General features: G+C 53.7%; 1 protein-coding gene and 1 long non-coding RNA gene across 4 annotated transcripts in view; one reads left to right on the top strand and one right to left on the bottom strand.

The window, feature by feature from the left end:
- Positions 1-4,255: 4,255 nt before the first annotated feature.
- Positions 4,256-15,422, bottom strand: LOC309650433. Its single transcript, XR_014257576.1, has 3 exons — positions 15,263-15,422; positions 9,354-9,604; positions 4,256-7,516 (listed from the first exon to the last, which is right to left on the bottom strand). It is a non-coding gene; the product is annotated as an uncharacterized lncRNA (long non-coding RNA).
- A 146-nt stretch (positions 15,423-15,568) lies between these two features.
- The window catches only part of ITGA3 (integrin subunit alpha 3), a 29,590-nt gene continuing 27,382 nt past the window's right edge, over positions 15,569-17,776 (top strand). For 2 of the 3 annotated variants that reach the window (XM_082441726.1, XM_082441724.1), the window contains exon 1: positions 15,702-16,327. In XM_082441726.1, the coding sequence (XP_082297852.1) occupies positions 16,122-16,327 (206 nt within the window). In that variant the 5' untranslated portion in view covers positions 15,702-16,121. The other variant, XM_082441725.1, reaches the window with a different exon arrangement.

Raw genomic sequence — 17,776 nt, 5'->3', positions numbered from 1 at the left:
CCACGCCACCTGGAAGACTTCCTGAGGGAGGGAGCCCAGGAGAGGCAGGAGGACCTTCCAGAGTTTAGGGGAGAAGAGGGGGTGCTCAGATCTCCTATGACACCCATATGCCCACCGAACCCTGATTCTAGGGCGGACCTGCCCTTGCTGCCCTGGCTGGGGACCAGCCCATCCCCGTAACTAGTCCCAGCCAGGGAAGCCCAGGTCTGGGGAGGAGAGGCTGTGACTGGGCAGAGGGCCCGTCCTTCCCTGGAGCCCTTGGACCCACAGGGCCTGGAGTCTCTCAGGCCCACAGCCCCTCCCCGCACTGGTCAGAGCCGAATGGGGCTCCCTAGGAGGCAGGCGGTGAGGCTTGCCCCTCTGTCCCCAGGGATGTTCGCAGGGAAAGGGTGGCCTTCAGGGAAGGGGAGCAGGTGTTTACCTGGTTGGGAGAGGCTTGGCTGAAGTTCAAGTTTAGCTACTTAAACATGCCAAGGGGGAAAGAGATGTTGTTTGCTCCTATGTTGCTGCCTCAAACCTCCCAGGGCACGGGTGGGGCCGGATGGGACCGAGAAAGCTGAGTGTCTGCGTCCTCAACACGCTGTGGGGATGCACAACCACTTCTCCTGGCCTGGCCCCTCCTCCCACCAGACCTCTCTTGGGTGGGTGGCACCTGGATTCTTGTCCCCGCCTGTCTGTGCAGAGATGAGAGATGAGGAGAGAGGGGACAGAGAGGCAGAGGAAGACAGGACTAGAAGGCAGAGGTGGGTGATGGGGGCAGAGGAGGGGACAAGGGAGAAGGCTCCAGAAGGCACTCAGGCAGAGGCCCTGGGAGTGGAGCAGGGCTGCCCATTTTCCTGGCCCAGAGGGAGGGAGCTACACAGGGCTGGCCCCTGTACACTGCCCAGAAAGAGTATCGTAACTTTCTGGGGGCCGGCCCCTGCCTCTCGAGCCCAAGGGCAGTTCTGAGGGTGTGTCTGAGGCTGCCGCGCATGATGGGGCGGTGTGCCCTGGGTGGGGGCCGCCTGTGAGGCCGACAGGCCTGGGACGGCACCCTCAGCCCTGTCAAGCTCCTTGATTGTTTTTTCCTGTCAGCTCTGCCTTCAGGGACGGCCTCCCACCCAGGATGTAAGGCAGGCAGCAGCTTGTCTGACCCAGCCTGGCCCTGGGGGAGCCCCCCCCTCCTAGGGGGCTGAATAACCTGAGCCAGCGTGACAAGAGAGACTCTTCCCACCGCCATCCTGGGAGCCAGGGAGGCCCCCCTCCCTGCCCCCAGCTCTCCAACCTCTCCTCTGAGAGCAGGCCGGGAGCCTTTGGGATGCAGCCAGATTCCTGCTGGGCTGGTGGGCTGTGGGAGGATGGGCAGGCGGGCTACTGATCTCTGCATCTCCCATCCCCCCTCAAAGAGCGAGCCAGGCTCCTGCCTCCTCCGGCTTCCCCTCCCTGTGTCCAGGGCCTGCTTGCCTGAGTGAGACAAGAGTAATGGATGCAGCCAGGGCCTGACCCAAGTTCCTTGGCTCTGGGCCCAGCGCCAGGAACACAGTCCGTAAATATTTGGGGAGTGAATGGTGCCCGCCCCTCCCCACACAGCCGACTCACATAGCCACAGAAGGCTTGCAAGAGAAGGAAGCCTTGGTGTCCGTCTTCATCAGCCTTGCTGATGGATGTTCTTTCTAAAATCTAGCCTCTGTCCTTCAGGGGCCCCTTTACTTGGTATTGGGACCGAAATGAACTGGTCTGGCCTTTGGAAAGTTAACCATGGTCCTCACCCTGCTCCACTGTGCCCCCTCCTGGAGAGTTGTCTGCCCGCTGTCACCCTGTCTGGAAGGGCTCAGCCCTGGGTGGGCGCCCCAAAACTCCTTGGGAGTCCCCTTTCCTGCCCTACCGGGAGCCTGGAGGGGAACAGCAGCCTTCAACTCCCCCTCTCCAGTGGCCTCAGATCAAGACAACAAGGATGTCTTTTGAAGGAAGTCTCTGGACAGTTCCCATGCCAGGCAGCTGGGAATTGGAGGGAACCAGCAGCCGCAGGCTGCAGGGGGATGGCTGAAGTGGTCCCACGGTGCTCCCTGCCCCCACTCCTAGAGCCTTGGGACAGGCTATGGAGCACGAAAGCTGGAAGTCAGGGCGGGCAAGAAGGTGCTCGTGTGTGCTTTCCCAATTTTGCTCTGTTGGTCTGCCCTCACTTCATGATACTCCCTTGGCCCACTGTCTTGTCGTGTAATATGCATGGGATAGAGTATACAGTAAGTATTCAATAAATGTTAACCATTATTACTAAGACTTTTAAGACTCAAAGACCAAGCTCTCCACGTTCCCTCAGCCCTGAGTTCTGGGTGTGCTTCTCATTGCCTGGGGGAAGGAAGGCTGTGTAGGAAATAATATACTTTGGGACTGGACAAACCCCTGCCCCAACCTGCCTGCCCTGAGCAGGCCGACCTGCTCCCATCCACTGTTGCCCTCCCCACCGGGTTCTCATGGGACCCCAGATCTGGGGTCTTCCTCCATACTCCTCCAGCCTTGCCAGCCTGGTGCCCAACCCACTTCCAGGAAGAAGGACATAAACACAGCTGAGATAGATTAGGGCCCCCAGCATCCTCTCCGGAAGCACCAGAATAGTTGGGGTTCCTGTCTGGGTCAGGGAGGTCTGGGAATTCCTAGGGCTTGTGTTAGGGAGCCCAGGGAGTAGGGAAGCACCCCTTCCAGGAGCTAAGGAGAGAGGGAGCAGGGTGGTCCCACCCAAAGGTGGTGTTCAGACCCCTACCACCTCTGCCTGCATACCTAATGGGTGTGAAGGGGTATCTCCTTGTGGTTTTGATTTGCATTTCCCAGATGACTAATAATGTTGAGCATCTTTTTTAAAGCGCTTATTGGCCATTGGTATATCTTCTTTGGCGAAATGTCTATTCAGATGCTTTTTAACCACCTTGCTGGCACCAAGCCACTAGGCTGTCCTGCCTGCATCCATTCTCCCCGTAGCAGCCTGTCCTTCGCTAAGTGAGGCTCTAGCCAGGCTCTTCCCTGATTAAACCTTTAATGACTCCCCACTGCTTGCAGCTGAACTTGCCAAACTGTGTTCTGTGAAAAGTGTTTTGGGAGAGGTCAGGAGAAGTTCCTTTGAAGATGGTTCCATGGTCACATTATGGTCACAATTTGGGGAAATGCTACGTCCTCTCACCCATGCCAAGAGTTTGCCAACACATGTTGGCCCAAGGAAGTCCCAAGGCAAACATTCCCCTCCTTAACCCAGCATTTCCCAAATGAATTTGATGATAAATTCACACTCTCCTCACCTTGTATTTTCTTTTTTACAGCTTTATTGAGATATAACTCACAAATCATACAACTGACTCATTTAAAGCATGCAACTGAATGGTTTTTAGTATAGTCACAGAGATGTGCAGCCATCACTAGTATCAGTTTTGGAACATTTTCATCACCCTCAAAAGAAACCCCATACCCCAACCTGCCCCCCTTATCCCTCCCTCTCATCTCTGGGCAACTACTAATCTACTTTCTGTCGCTATATTTGCCTGTTCTGGACATTTCATAGAAATGGAATCATACTAGATGCAGCCTTTTGTGACTGTCTCCTTTCGCTCAGCAAAACGTTTTCATGGTTCATCCATATTGTAACGTGTATCAGTACTTCATTCATTTTCGTGGCCAAATAATTGTCCGTAGTGTGGATAAGCTACATTTTGATTCATCAGTTGATGGACATTTGTGTTGTTTTTACTTCGGAGCTATTTTGAATAATGCTGCTATGAACATTCATGTACAAGTTTCTGTGGGAACGTGTGTTTTCATTTCTCTTGGGGTATATACTTGGGAGTGGAATTGCTGGGTCAAATGGTAACTCTATGTTTAACTATTTGAGGAAATTCCAGACTATTCTGAAGCAATTGCATCATTTTACATTCCCACCAGCAGTGTATGAGGGCTCCAATTTCTCCACATCTTTGCCAACACTTATCTGACTTTGTGGTTCTAGCCGTCCTTGTGGGTGTGAAGTGGTATCTCATTGTGGTTTGATTTGCATTTCCCTAATTATTAGAGATGTTGAGCATTTTTCATGTGCTTGTTGGCCATTTGTATATCTTCTTTGGAGAAATGTCTATTCAGATCCTTTGCCCATTTTTAAACTGGGTTACTTGTCTTTTTATTATTGAATTGTAAATGTTATTTATGCATTCCAGATACAAATCCCTTATCAGATATATGATTGATATTTTAGTTCATTCTGTGGGTTACCTTTTTGCTTTCTTAAAGGTGTCTTTTTATTTATTTTTATTTATTTAGGCCATGCCACGTAGCATGCAGGATCTTAGTTCCCCTACCAGGGATCGAACCCATGCCCCCTGCCGTGGAAGCACGGATTCTTAACCACTGGACCACCAGGGAAGTCCTTAAAGGTGTCCTTTGAAGCACAACTTTGATTAAGTTCAGTGTCTCGATCCATTCTGGCTGCTATAATGAAATATCTCAGACTAGGTAGCTTCTAAACAACAGAAATTTATGTCTCACAGTTCTAGAGGCTGGAAGTCCAAGATCAGGGTGTCAGCATGGTCAGGTGAGGGCCCTCTTCTGGGTTGCAGACTTCTTGTTTTAGCCTCACATGACAAAAGGGGCTAGGGAGCTCTGTGGGCCTCTTTTATAAGGATATAATCCCAGTCACAAGGGCTTTGCCCTCATGACCTTATAACCTCCCAGAGGTCCCACCTCCGAAAATCATTACCTTGGGGATTAGGATTATCAACATATGAATATGGGTGGGGGGGTGGGGACACAAACATCCAGACCACAGCATTCAGTTTATCTGTTTTTTCTTTTGTTGTTTGTGCTTTTGGTGTTACAACTAAGAATCCATTGCCAAATACAAGACCACAAAGACTAACCCCTATGTTTTCTTCTAAGAGTTGTATAGGTTTACCTCTTATATTTAGGTCTTTGATCCATTTTGAGTTAATTTTTGCATATGATCTGAGGTAGAGATTCAACCTCATTCTTCTGCATGTGAATATCCCAGTCCTCCCCTGCGGCCCCCCTTGTATATTTACAAAACCTCCAGTAGCATCTCATGGAACCCTGGTGCTTCAGGGAACACCAGTTGGGAACTGCCAACCTATATGATCAGGTCCAAGTGTCTTAGCTTAGCCAAGGCCTCTCACCATCTGCCCCCAACTGGCCTCTTTCTTGCTGTTCCTTAGACTTGCACTGGGTTTTTCTGCCTCCAGGCCTTAGTATATACTGTTCTAACACTTCGCCCAACCACTATCACATTCACACACATCATCCACCGTTTCCTACTGAAATTCACTTATCCTCTAAGGGATAATAATAGCTAACATTTATTGAGCACTTGCTACGTACCACTTTCCTAAGCGCTTTATTTGTAGTATTATCTCATTTAATGCTTACACTAACCCTATGACGTATATACGCCTATTATCCTCATTTTATAGGTGAAGGAATCAAAGTTCAACATGGGTAAGTAAACTGCCCAAGGTTGCACAGTTAGCAAGTGATGGAGGGAGAATTTAAACCCAGACCGTCTGCCTCCAGAGGCCCTGCTCTAACAAATCACTGCCCGCCAATCAACCGTCATTCATCACCCCCACTCTGCCCACTACTTCACTGGTACCAAATATATTTACTGAACTCTACTATGTATTTTGCTGAAATACCAAGTTAGCAAATGAGTAAAAGAATGAATAGAATTGCATTGTCAGAGCTGGAAGGGCCTCAAGCTTCCTGGAATGTGGGGTACACTCCAGGATAACAGGCTCTGTGACTCACCCAGGGTCACAAGGTGGGGCAGAAACCATATCAGGATGAGGTCTCCACCTCCTGCCGGTAGTTTTGATGCCATGCCTGCTGTGTCTCCATTCAATACACATTTACTGAGTTCCTTGCCTGTGCCAGGCCCCAGTCTGAGCCCCATCTGAGACAAACAGAACAAGACCCCTGGGACCCTGCCCTGTCTCTCTCCCCGGGGACAATGGGGCTTAGGCCTGGCAGGGCTCCTCCCGGGTTTCAAGGGCCATTCCCTGGGTTCCAACAGCTTTCCCTGTTCCCTTGGAGGAAGCGCTGAGAATGGGAGATGGCAGGCAGTCAGGGGCACAGAGCTGGCCAGGAGGAAGGGCCCCAGGTCCAGTTCTTTTCCTGGCACCCTTGTTTGCCGCGTGCCCCTGACTTCCGGTGGTTGTTTCCGCCCCACCCATAACCTCCCTGGCTGAGTGGGCAGCTGACCTGGGACTGGAATTCTCCCACCATCCTCAATTTCAGCTGTCTCTTGGATGGGCAGTCCCTCAAAGCCCAACAGACATGGATGAGAATCTTGCTCCCTCCACCAGCTGCATAACCTTGGGCCTGTCACTTTGCCAGTCTAAGTCTTTGTTTCCTCTTCTGGAAAAGGAGACAATGGGACTGACCTCACAGGTTTGTCATGAAGAATAAAAAACATAATATACATAAGGGGCCTGGCACAATGAGACTCCCAATACAAAATGTTATCTCTTTTCTCAGCCCAGTTCTTCCCACTTTCCTCCTCCAGGAAGTCTTCCAGGATGCCCTCTTTCCCCTGTCTCCCCATCCCTGTGTTGGGGTCCCAGTCTGAGCCCTGGGGAAGGCCAACTGGGCTCCTGTATGATGGAGGTGCTATGATGGGGTTCTCCAGGTGCTGATATCTCCACGAGCTCTCAAGTGTCCATTTCTCTCACATAGACGTGTCCATGTCTCATAGGGAATGGGGCTGAAGGGGACCCACAGGGAGCTTCATGAGTTTTTCAATGGACCAGTTCAATTCAATGCACATCACTGACCTCGACTCCAAGCAGAGCACTGTGGTAGGAGCTAATGGCAGGGTGGAGAGAAAGGGGGTCTGAGCTTTCTTTTCCTGGAGTATTGAGCTATAGGGGGAGAGATAGCCACTGCCACCCCACACCCATCGCAATAAAAAATAACATTTATTGAGCTATTACTATGTGATAGACATTGTGCAAATTCTTTTACTCTCCACAATGACTCTATGCTTAGGGTGCAATTTTAAACTCAATTTTACAGATATAGAAACTGAGGCACAAAGAACTTAAGCAACTTTGCTCAAGTGAATAAGTGACATCTGGCCAAATGTGACACATGCTCTATCAGAGGGAGAAACAGGGTTATGCTGGAGCAGAAAGCATCCACTGAGATCCAGGAAGCCTGGGAAGACGATGGGTTTCAGCTGGCCTTGAAGGAAGAGGGGCTGTTCATGGGCAGGAAGAAGTAGGAGCGCTGCTTGCAGGCAAAGGCCTCAAGAAGGGGGCGAGCAGGCATGTGGGGGATGAAGATCTGCCTGGCAGTTGGGGCTGTGTGGGGAGGACGGGAGTGCGGAGGGCAAGGGCAGAAGGTGAGCAGGACGGTCATGGAAGACCTCAAGCCCCCGGCTGAGGACCTGGGCTTCAGGTTTGGTTCTGCAAGGCATCCAAGGTAGTGTTTTAAGTGGAGTCAGATCAGAGGAGAGGAGGAGGGCCTCCTGGGGCCAGGTGACAATTGTCTAGGGGGAGAGAAGGGAAAGGTATGGTGGGTAGCCCGATGCCAGGCGCTCCCCGTGTATGATCTGTTAGCCTCCCAACAGTCCCTAGAGTTGGGCATGATCATCACCTCTTTGGAAATAAACTGAGGCTCAGAGCTGACCAGAGGTGGGTTAGCGGCTAATGGCATTGGGGTGGGGACCCCTGTTCTCTAAGGTGAGGCCAGGCCCCAAACCATGTCTGCCCACTGGCGGCGAGGGTGGGTGTGCAGTACTCTGAGGTCTTCTCAGGGTGTCTGTGGGTGCAGAGAGGAGGGTGGGCATGGAATGAATGAGGTGGGGCTTCTGGGGTTACAAATGGGGTCACCAAGAGAGCTAGAACAACAGGGGGCCAAAAGGAAGGAAGGGCATAGCTGAGGGGCTGGAGCCCAGGGTGCAGGTGGTGAGAGGCCTATGAGGGTTGGGACCCCAGGGGTTATCTTCAGTGAGTTTGTTGTGGGCCCGGCTGACCACACAGAACCAGGCTTGCATGGCCTGATCAACAGCGGAGCCCAGGCTGGTGCTCTTGGGGAAAGGCCTAGGTTTGGGGTACAAACCTTGGGGTCCCTCCTGGACTCTGGCCTCCATGTCTATCTCTAGCCCTGCCCTGGGGCCTCGGACAGATTGCCAGCCAGACCTGCACCTCCACCTAGGAGGCCCTAGAGGTCCCCCAGTCTCGCTGGCTGTCCTTACTGCTGACTTCTCCCGTGTGCCCTGCATCCCATCGCCACCAACTCCTGCCCACACTCCTCATCCAAATATCTCGACAGTCCACCTACATCTCTACAGTAAGGCAGCCCCTCACCCCTTCTCACTTCTATCCCCACATCAGCCCCCAGATGGGTCTCCCTGACTCCCAACCAGAGGAAGCTTTTGAATCCACAAAGGCTGTCAGCTTACTCCAAGGCAAGAACCCCTCATTTCTCTTCAGTTCCAAGGCCAGCAAGCTGATGCCCAAACTCCAGGCTCTAGTGCGTTCCTGAGCGTGTCCCTTAGAGCCAGCTGTACTTGGGATTGCTGCCTACTGTCCTACCTACTGCATCTCAGTGCCCCCACCTCTCCACACTCCGCTCGTAAGTTCCCTTCTCAGCAGCTATGGCGGACTGTGCTCTCACCCTACCTCAGGGCTACACCTGTCAGGGGCGTGACCCAGAGCAGTCCAGCCACTTCGGGAGTGACCTTGACATCCTCCAAGCCCCATCTGACTCTTTACCTCAGATGAGTCCCTGATGCCCAGGACAATCCCCCAGAGGGAAAAGCCAAGCCCCTCGGGGATCGTTTTACAGGAAAGTGAAATCTCCATCATTGCCCTCATCATGCTAACAGTTAAGCGAAGGGGGCAGTGCCAGGGCCTGTCTGGAACCCCTGCCTGCCCCGCCCACTCCCCACTAAATCATTCTTTGTCCCAGCTCTTCCCCCAGCACCATTTCCTCCCTGCCCCCCCCCACCCCACCTTCATGGCTGCCTGAGTCATTTATACCCCAGGGCCCTGGTTTCTGTGTGCGATGCTGTAACATCCTGCCCCATCCCTGCCAGGTAGGGCTCCCTGCCTTTTAATAGCAACCTTCAGGAAACAGGCCTTAAGCCACAAGAAGGTTGCCCAGTGGTGAGAATTTCTGTGATCCTGGCAGGAAAGGAGAGGGCCATGAGGAGGAGGAACTTCTGCTGTCTCCCAGATCAGAGTCCAGAAGGGTGCCGTGCCTTGCACATCAGACTCTGGGTCCTGAGAGCAGGCTTGCACCTTCCCCCCTCAGTCTGCCTTTTAATCTACTCTTTAGCTCGCTGAAACTTGCAAGCAGATTTCAAATTAGCGGTAACTCACCCCACTGCCCTTCTTGCCGCTGCTGGCCACTCAGGGGTGAGGTCCCAAGTGAGGGGCTGGTTGGGGACGGGGCGGTGCTGGGATGAGGGGCGAGAGCTGGGAGGAGGCTACAACCTGTGTTACTCAGGGCCCTGGCCCGTCCGGAGCAGGCGGGGAGGAGGAAGTGAGTCAGTGGGCACAGCAATTCATGCCTCAGAATTCTGACTTTCCTTTTCAACCCACTGAGCCAAGACGTTTGTCCCAACAGGATCCTGCAGTGGGGGAGGGGAGGGGAGGGGAAGGGAGCAAGAGGATATTTATGAGACAGAGCTGGCCTCTCACCCACCTCTACCAGGTTCACTTTTTTAGGGCCATAAACAGTATGTGGCCAACTGAATTAAGCCAGACATGCAGTGGTTGAAGACCTACTGTGTGTGAGGGACTGTCATGGGTGCTGGAAATACAGGTGTAATTGACAGTGAGCACAACTAGTACTTAGTGAGCGACTTCTGGGTCCCAGTTCTGCTGTTTTTCAACAAACCTGGGAGTCTGGTATCTGTGTCCAATTTACAGTGAGGAAACTGAGACTAAGAGGTGAAGGGACTTGTCCAAGGTCACAGCCCCATCAGTCTATAATCATACTATGAGCCCAGCCTACAAGTCAGTGCAAGGCCTGGAAGATGCAAGAGTGATTACATCTGTGTGTGTGTGTGTGTGTGTGTGTGTGTGTGTGTACACAGGGGTGCAGGGGGCAGGGGTGAGGGAAGAAAGTGAAAACTCATGAAAGATTCAAAGAACAAGTGGATATTTTCCAAGTGAACAAGGGGGTGTAGGGCATTCCAGGCAGAGGGATCAGCCTGTGCAAAAATCAAGTGGCACGGACCAGCCCTGGCGTGTCTGTGGAATCCTGCCGGGGGCAAGGCACCGCGACAGAGGCTGTTACAGGGGAGCAGGCTGTGGGGACAAGGCAGAGGTGCTGAGCCAGTTCTGGACGCTCAGAATCTGTGAAGCCTGTGGGTGGCCAGCTGGAGGTGACTGGCAAGAGCTGAACATCAAGGCTGGAGCCTGGAGGTGCTTGGGTGGGGGTCATCAGCATGGAGGAGAATGGTTATGCACAAAGGGTGACCTGGGGAGGCAGAGGGATGAGCGTGAACAGCAGCCCAGGGTGGGCTGGTGAATCTCGCAAGGGGGTGAGGGTGCTGGGCAGAGATAGTGAGGGAGGAGGGCCAAGAGAAGGCGCAGAGGGCAGTCAACAGGGTCACGGCTGCCACCCCAGAGAGGTCAGGGGCAAAGAACCAAAGACTACTACCAGACGTGCCCCTCAGAGGAGGCTGGTTCCCAAGTGGATAAGGTTACAGTGAGATGAGGGGGCTGAAGCCAGGTTGGGGAGGTAGAAGGGACCAAGACAACCCAAGGGCAGAATCCCTACTCCAGGGAGAGCAGACAGGTGACTGATCTCAAGGATGTGACTTCTAAGCTGTGTGTGTCCTGGAAGAACAGAAGGCAGCCAGATGACTGGGGGATGGGGGAAGCGGGGTGCCTGGTGGAGATATTCACACCTCTTGCACCTTGGGCATCTCAGTATTTTCAGCTGTAAAGTGGGAGACATCTCCACCTCATAAGGTTATTAGAAGATAACATACATAAAGGGCGGGACACACAGTAGGTGCTCAATAAACGTAAGCTTCCCTTCTGAATTCAAATGTTCATAAAACATTCAGAGACACATAGTCACATAGGCAAACAGGTGTGAATGTGCAAGGGACCATGTGCACAGATACATGTTCCAATCAACACGTATATAGGAGTGCTCCATAGACAACCACACATGGCCCTCCACCCTTAGCAGTATCTCTAGGAAGTTAGTAGGAGTGTGTGGAGGAGGTAGATGAAGCCCCCCACCTGTCCAGATTTCCCACCTGGCCAAGAAGAATCCTGCCAGTAAGAAGGCATCTCCCCAAGAAATGGCAAGGCCCTAGGGGGCTGGTGACTCAGCTCAGCTGGGGCTACCAAGTGGGCCCCCGTGGCCTCCCAAACTTGAAGAGGCCACTTGGCATGAGGTAGAGAATTTTATAGAGTCCTAATCTCCCAGCCAGGAGGGCAGGGCTTGTGCAGCAAGGCCAGGCCGTGGTGGGCAGCAAGGGGACCATGGAGAGGGTTGAAGGAACTAGAAAGACAAAGGGGTTGGCCAGCAGGGAAGTTTCCTGATGTCTGCAGCCTGCTCGACAGGCCCCTGTGGGGGTCACTGCCAATTTATCCCTGGAACCCCTCTGCTCCTTCCCTCCCCCACCCCCTGCGTACCCCACCACACATGTACCTGAAGTCCAAGTCAAATCAGCACCCTGGCTCCTTCTCACTCACTCTCTCCCTCCTTCCCTCTGCCCCTGTCCCTGCTCAGCCCACTTCACCCATTGCCTAAATGATTACAGCAGCCCCTTCCTGCTCCCCAGCCCAGTTCGTCTTGGCAATGCCAACTTCATGCTGTAGCCAAAATGTTCTTTCTAACACCCCCATTGTTCCATAATCACCAGCCCTGAAACATAATGCAATGTGGGTTTAGCCTGTTTAAATTTGAGAGCTTTCAGAACATGAGGCCAGGATGAAACCCTGGCCTCCTGAAGATGCTCTCGTTCATCTTTGAACCCCTGAGGGGTCTCAGCTCTGTGCCAGTACATAACAGGTTGTCAAGGAATGCTTGAAACTGACAGATTCTGAGCCGGAGAAGTTGCCTGGCCTGGATGCCTGTCCCGCCCCCACATCTGGGGCACAGGAGAAAGGAAATCTGATAAACCCATTCATGCTTCACTGCTCCTCCCTCCCTCCCCAGTAATTTGCATTTTCAATTCAAGTCGGAGATAGAGACCTGAGTCTTAGTTCCATAGCTGAGATCTGGTCCATTTAGTTCAACAAATATTAGGAGCCTTGGGACACAAGGGATGCCAGGTGAGGAATAATAAGGGATTCCTTCCAGCCCTTTCGTTTCACAGATGGGGAAACTGAGGCCTGGAGGAGGAAAGGAACTTGCGCAAGGTGAGAGGGCAGAAGACAGCCTGTATCCAGCCCTCGTGGAACCACAGTTCCACTCCATCCATATCTCTCCATCTCTGTGCTGACCTTCCTGTGAGAAGTGAGTGTGCAAGTGGTGTGCTCTGGGGCTCTGGGAGAGGGAGATGGGGAGGGGGGGGAGTGTTGTGTGTGTGTGTGGGGGGGGCAGCAGCAGAGGAAGGCTGGTATGAACACAGCAGGCACTGAATAAATGGAAGCTGCCTTTACAGAATATGATGTTGTCATGTTACAACTGGGAAAACTGCACCCCAAGTTAGGCCCCAACTCTTCTGCGTTCCTCTCTTGAGGCTCCCTCTTGCTAATAATCCTTTCCTTCTCACTTGTCCAGATATTCCTCCTCCAGGAAGCCTCCCTGACTCTACAGCAGAACCCACAGTTTGTATGTTGTCATGTTTGCCCACAGAGGCAGATGGACCCCATCCAAGATTTGGTTCAATGTCAAGACTGATGATGCCACATGCACACTAAGAGGGAATGAAAAGGTTTATTATTTACAAAATTGAGGTCTCTGGAGGAGCAGGGCTGGCTTCAGGTCCAAAATGGCTTGAGAGAGTGAGGAAAGGAGATTGGCCTGGGTTTTTACTGTGGTGAGGGAGTGAGGCCAGGTGAGCATTTGTGAGGAAAGGGGCTTGCATAGTTCGAATCTCCCATGGACACCAAGGGAGGCAGCACAGCACCCAGGCTTTCTTATGAGCTTGTCCAGGTGGGAGGCACAAGGGGAAGAGGGAGAGGGGACGGCTTAAAAGGTGTCAGCAGTCAAACATCAAATAATGGGCTCAGACTCCTCATTACACATGTTATTCTCCGTGTTTACATTTCTAGGTGGGTCCCTTCTCTACAGGGAAGGGTTGGCATGATAAGGTCAACTGAGGGATGAGATGAGGCTGTGGATGGTAATGTCACTTACATCAGAGGGTTTTGGACCTTTGGCATGAACTGGGGATTTCTCTTCCGGCATCTCTCCAGCCCAGAGACCCTTCCAGTCCCTTCATCCCTCCATTCCCATTCCATCTCCCCCAGATCTGTCTGACACTCCCCCACATTCCTTAGCTTGGGCCCTCCCCCTACCAGGCACCCCTGCTCCCGCTCCCACATTCCCTCTGGACACTCCCCCAGAGTGGAAAAACCATCCCTCATCCCTTTCCTGCTCCCAGCCCTGGGATCGGACATGCTGGTCATTCCTGTTTGGGATGGCCAAAGAGATAACACCTGGCATGGAGCCCATCTGTCATCACAGAACTCTCAAAGCTGTTTCAGGTGGGACCCGTGTCCACACTGAGTGTCCACCCTGGCCCCTAGGCTCCTGGTCCTAGCTGTTTCCCCCTTCTCTAAGAATGAGGTGGAGGAGCCAGCAGCCAGTTGGAAGGAGAGCAAGGTAACTGTTCAACTTCCATCCTGGTCAGCTTCCTGTTACTTGGCCCCACATGTCCTAACCCCTGGAGGCTCTGGGCCACAAAGCAGACCATGGAGAGAGGCTGGGCAGCTCTGAGAGTCAAAGCTTGGGAACAAGTGCTGCTCCAAGGGCAGACAGGGATGAGTGTCCTCTCCTCAAACACCGCAGAGAACGCTGCTATCACAGCTGCTTTTGTTTAGGTATGTCTGGCTTTCTGACCAACATCTGGAGTTTGTCTCTTAAAGACACAGCTGTGGCCAGTGGCCTCCAGTCCTAGCTCTACCTCCCATGAGCTGCGTGACCTTGGACATCCAGGTTCCTCCTTAAGTCAAATGAGGAGTCAAATGAGGTCGGGAGAATATGAGAGTCTGCAGGTGAAAGGATTCATAAGCACAAGTTCATCCTGAGTCCCTTCCCAGGCTCTGAAACTAATTTTGTACTCCTAATTCTTTATCCTTTTCCTTAAAGAGGGCTCCAAATTGTACAAGCTTCAGGCCCCACAAAACCTAGATCTGCCCTGAGTATGGTACAAATGTTAATTATTAGCATAAGTGGTCAAGTAGGGCCCTGGGCTCAGATAACACAGGATTAAAATCCGAGTTGCATAGCCTTCAAGTTGCTTAACCTCCCTGAGCCTCAGTTTTCTCATCTTAAAACAGAGATAACACCTCAAAGATTGCCGTGAGAATTTAATTTAATAATATTTGTAAAGCACTTGGCATAGTTTCTGCTGCACAAGCACTACTATATGGTGTTTTTCTTATTATCATAAACTCTCAGAGATAGGGGCTCTAAAATGAATTTCAAGGAAGTAAGCGCTGAGAACTGAACTCCTGGACCAAAATAAGAAAGCTGCTTTAGCCTAGAAAAAAGAATGGTCAGGGGAAATGGGTCTTTGTGCTGCAATAAGGGAAATCTTAGTCAGACCCAAGAAAATACAGAGTGATCTCTTGAAGTTCCCTTTCAGTTCGATTCTTCTGCGGACAACCAGACCTTTGGGCCTCGCCCCCCTAACTCCTCCACCTGGCGCCGCCCACTACACACCAGTGGGGGCTGGAGTCACCGCCGTCTCCAAACACTCCGTTGGAGCCTGCGTGGTTGGAGGAGGCCTTTGGGATTCTGCTGTGCTGGGCCCTGAAGGCAAGGGTGGATGAGAAATGCGTACAGTCTGGGCCCAGCTCCCTGGCCACGCAGACACTCTAAAGAGAAGGGACTTCTTTCCACGTCGACCGGATATTCATGATACAAAATAGATATCAGAAGGCGCAGCCCTTTGGGGAAAACGCTGCCTTGTTGCTAATTACAGTTAGCGATGCTTGGTTATTACCAATGCTAAATATCTGTCTGATTTTGTTGAGACACCATTCCCAGCTCTGATCAGGGTGGGTGGGAGCGAGTGGGCAAAAGAAATAAATATTGACAAGGACGGTGAAGGGCTGGGTACGAGGAAGAACGTCCAGAGACCGCTAACCTTCTCGCAGGGGCTCACAGCGCGGCGGAGGCGAGGGCATTCCAGCCAGTGGCTTGCGGATGTCGGCTCCCAGATGCGCCAACGCCGGGCCTCTCCAGCCGGACCCACAGAGGTGGCCGCGTCCGGAACGGCCTTTCCAGCAGCTGTAGCCTCCGCAGCAAAGCAGCGGGACAAATCCCACCCCCGGCCCCGCCCGTCCAATCCATCTTGCTCGGGAGGCGACGCTTCTCGGGAGAAACAAGGGGCGGGGAGGGGTAATCCAAGCCTTCGGGGGCTCCGGACAGGTGTTTGGGGGAGAGGGCGGAGCCGGGTTAGGGAGGATGGAGAGGGAGGGGCGGTGCTGCCCCTTTAAGAGGAGGCGGCCGAGCCGGGACCTTTTCTCTTTCCCCGGAAGGAAAGCCTAGACCCGGCTGGGCGCGCAAGGTGGGGAGGTGCGGGGCTGGGCGTGGAGAGGCGGGGCGCGCGCGGGGGAACCCCTCCTTCCCGTCCTCCTTGCGGTCGACCGGTCTGCCTGCCCAGATCCGCTGCCGAGCCCGGATCGGAGGCGACAGTGCGGCCAAGTGGGCGCGGCCGGCACGAGTTGGGGGGCAGGGTGCCCGGGGCAGGGGGGCGGTGACCCGGGACGGTGCAGGCGGGAGAACAGACCCGCGGACCTCAGAGGGGAATCTGAGAGCTCAGACCGTGAACGGACGTGAAACTGGCCAGGGCTGGGGGCCAGAAACTGGTCAGCGCTTCGGGGCTCAACTAAGAGGACGCCAGAGTGTTCTCCGGTGGCGCGGGGGAGCAGGTGAACAGGTCCTCACTCCCAGCTCCACGCCCTCACGCGCTCTCGCCCGGGCCCCGGCTCCCGTCCGCAGCCATGGGCCCCGGCCCCAGCCGCGCCGCCCGCGTCCTACGCTCGATGCTCTGCGCGCTCGCCTTGATGGTGGCCGCCAGCGACCGCGTCGCCTCCGCCTTCAACCTGGACACGCGATTCCTGGTGGTGAAGGAGGCCGGGAACCCGGGCAGCCTCTTCGGCTACTCGGTCGCCCTCCATCGGCAGACGGAGCGGCAGCAGCGCTACCTGTAAGTGAAACTGGCCGGGGTGGAGTGGGCGAGTGTGTGTACAGGGTGCGGATCCCGAGTTGAGTCCAAGCGCTGGGCCAGCTGGCTTCCAGGCTCGCAGACCTCCAGCTCTGGGGAGCGACGATTAAGGGAGCGGGGACCTAGGCAGCCCTTCTGCTGCCGATGCTTGGCGGGAAGTAAAGGGATTGGGTGTGGGATGGGGGGGGCAGTAATTATTGGCAAGTGCTGACCCGGCCAGAACGTGTCTAGACTCAGCCCCTCAGGCCTTTAAACCTCTCTTGAGAGTAGAAGTGGGGTCCCCGTTTCCTGAGCCCCCTCCCATTCTGTGAACTGGGTACTTAGTATACCGAATGCCTCTTCTCTCCAGGGCTGGGAACTGGGGAAAACTGCAAGATAAACACCTTTCCCCTTTCCTGGGAAGAACCTACGGGGACATGCATTTAAGCCCGCCCCCACCTCGCACATAGTCTGCGGCCCACCAGCCACACCCTCGGCAGAACCACACTGAAGGGCCTCCTCAACTGCTTGGCGGTTGGAGAGTGAAGAGATGGGCGAGTCTGGGCGTTTGGAGCTGTCCAGGCGCTCCTTCTGACCCCTTGAGGATGAGGAAGTAGAAGTGAGAGGCGCAGCTGTCCCAACTCTTGCTTGGTCTTCTGCAACCTACCCCCACCCCCAGCAGTGATGCCCTCCCACCAGACATCCTCCCCGCATTCCACGGATTCATGTTGAATCTTCAACCCTGAGTGTGTTTGTTTTGGTCTCAGGAGGGAAATAGTGTTTTTCTCTTTCTTCTGTTCTCCTTCCCCAACAGCTGCAAGGAGAAGGAGGAGAAAGAGCTAGGCAGAGGGGAGAGAGGGGAAGGAGAGCATCCAGCTGCTTGTGTTGCCACCCCCGCCCCCCTTACTCATGCCCAGAGGGGCGTATCCAAGTTTGAGAAGTTTCTCTGCATGGGCTCAGTGTGCTGAGGTTGGCAGTTAGGGGAAGAGGGCAGCTGGGGAAGGTGAGGCTGCCCCAGGAGGGAAGGTTGTTAGGACGGGACAGGCAGGCCCTCTTTGGGCAGTAGCTCTTCTGGTTGACCTACTGAGATGTCAGACCCTGCTGAGCAAGAGGACATGGTCAGATAAAGGGTGTGTTGAAACCTTTCTCAACTCTGGCTGGAACCTGCAGAAACTTGAGGAAGTTGGAATGTCCAAAGTTCAGACTGCCCCAGCCTTGTTCCCTGCCCTCCGGGCCCAGCCCCTGCCCAGGCCACCTACCTACTTGGCCTCAATTCCATCTAGCTTCTGCAGAGGCTAGGGCCACCACACCCTTCCCAGCCTGGCCCCAGCAGCTGCGGTCTGGCCTTAGCCACTCCTCCATCTTTTGGAGACCCTAAGTGACCATCAGCACACGTTTCTATATTGGTGCTCTTTCTGCCCCAGCCCAGAAAAAGATTTTCAGATTTTCCAT

Source organism: Balaenoptera physalus (genome assembly GCF_965194825.1).
Source record: "Balaenoptera physalus genome assembly, chromosome: 20".
NCBI lineage: Eukaryota > Metazoa > Chordata > Mammalia > Artiodactyla > Balaenopteridae > Balaenoptera > Balaenoptera physalus.
The sequence above is the reverse complement of the archived record's forward strand: the minus strand, read 5'-3'. Positions and strand labels throughout refer to the sequence as shown.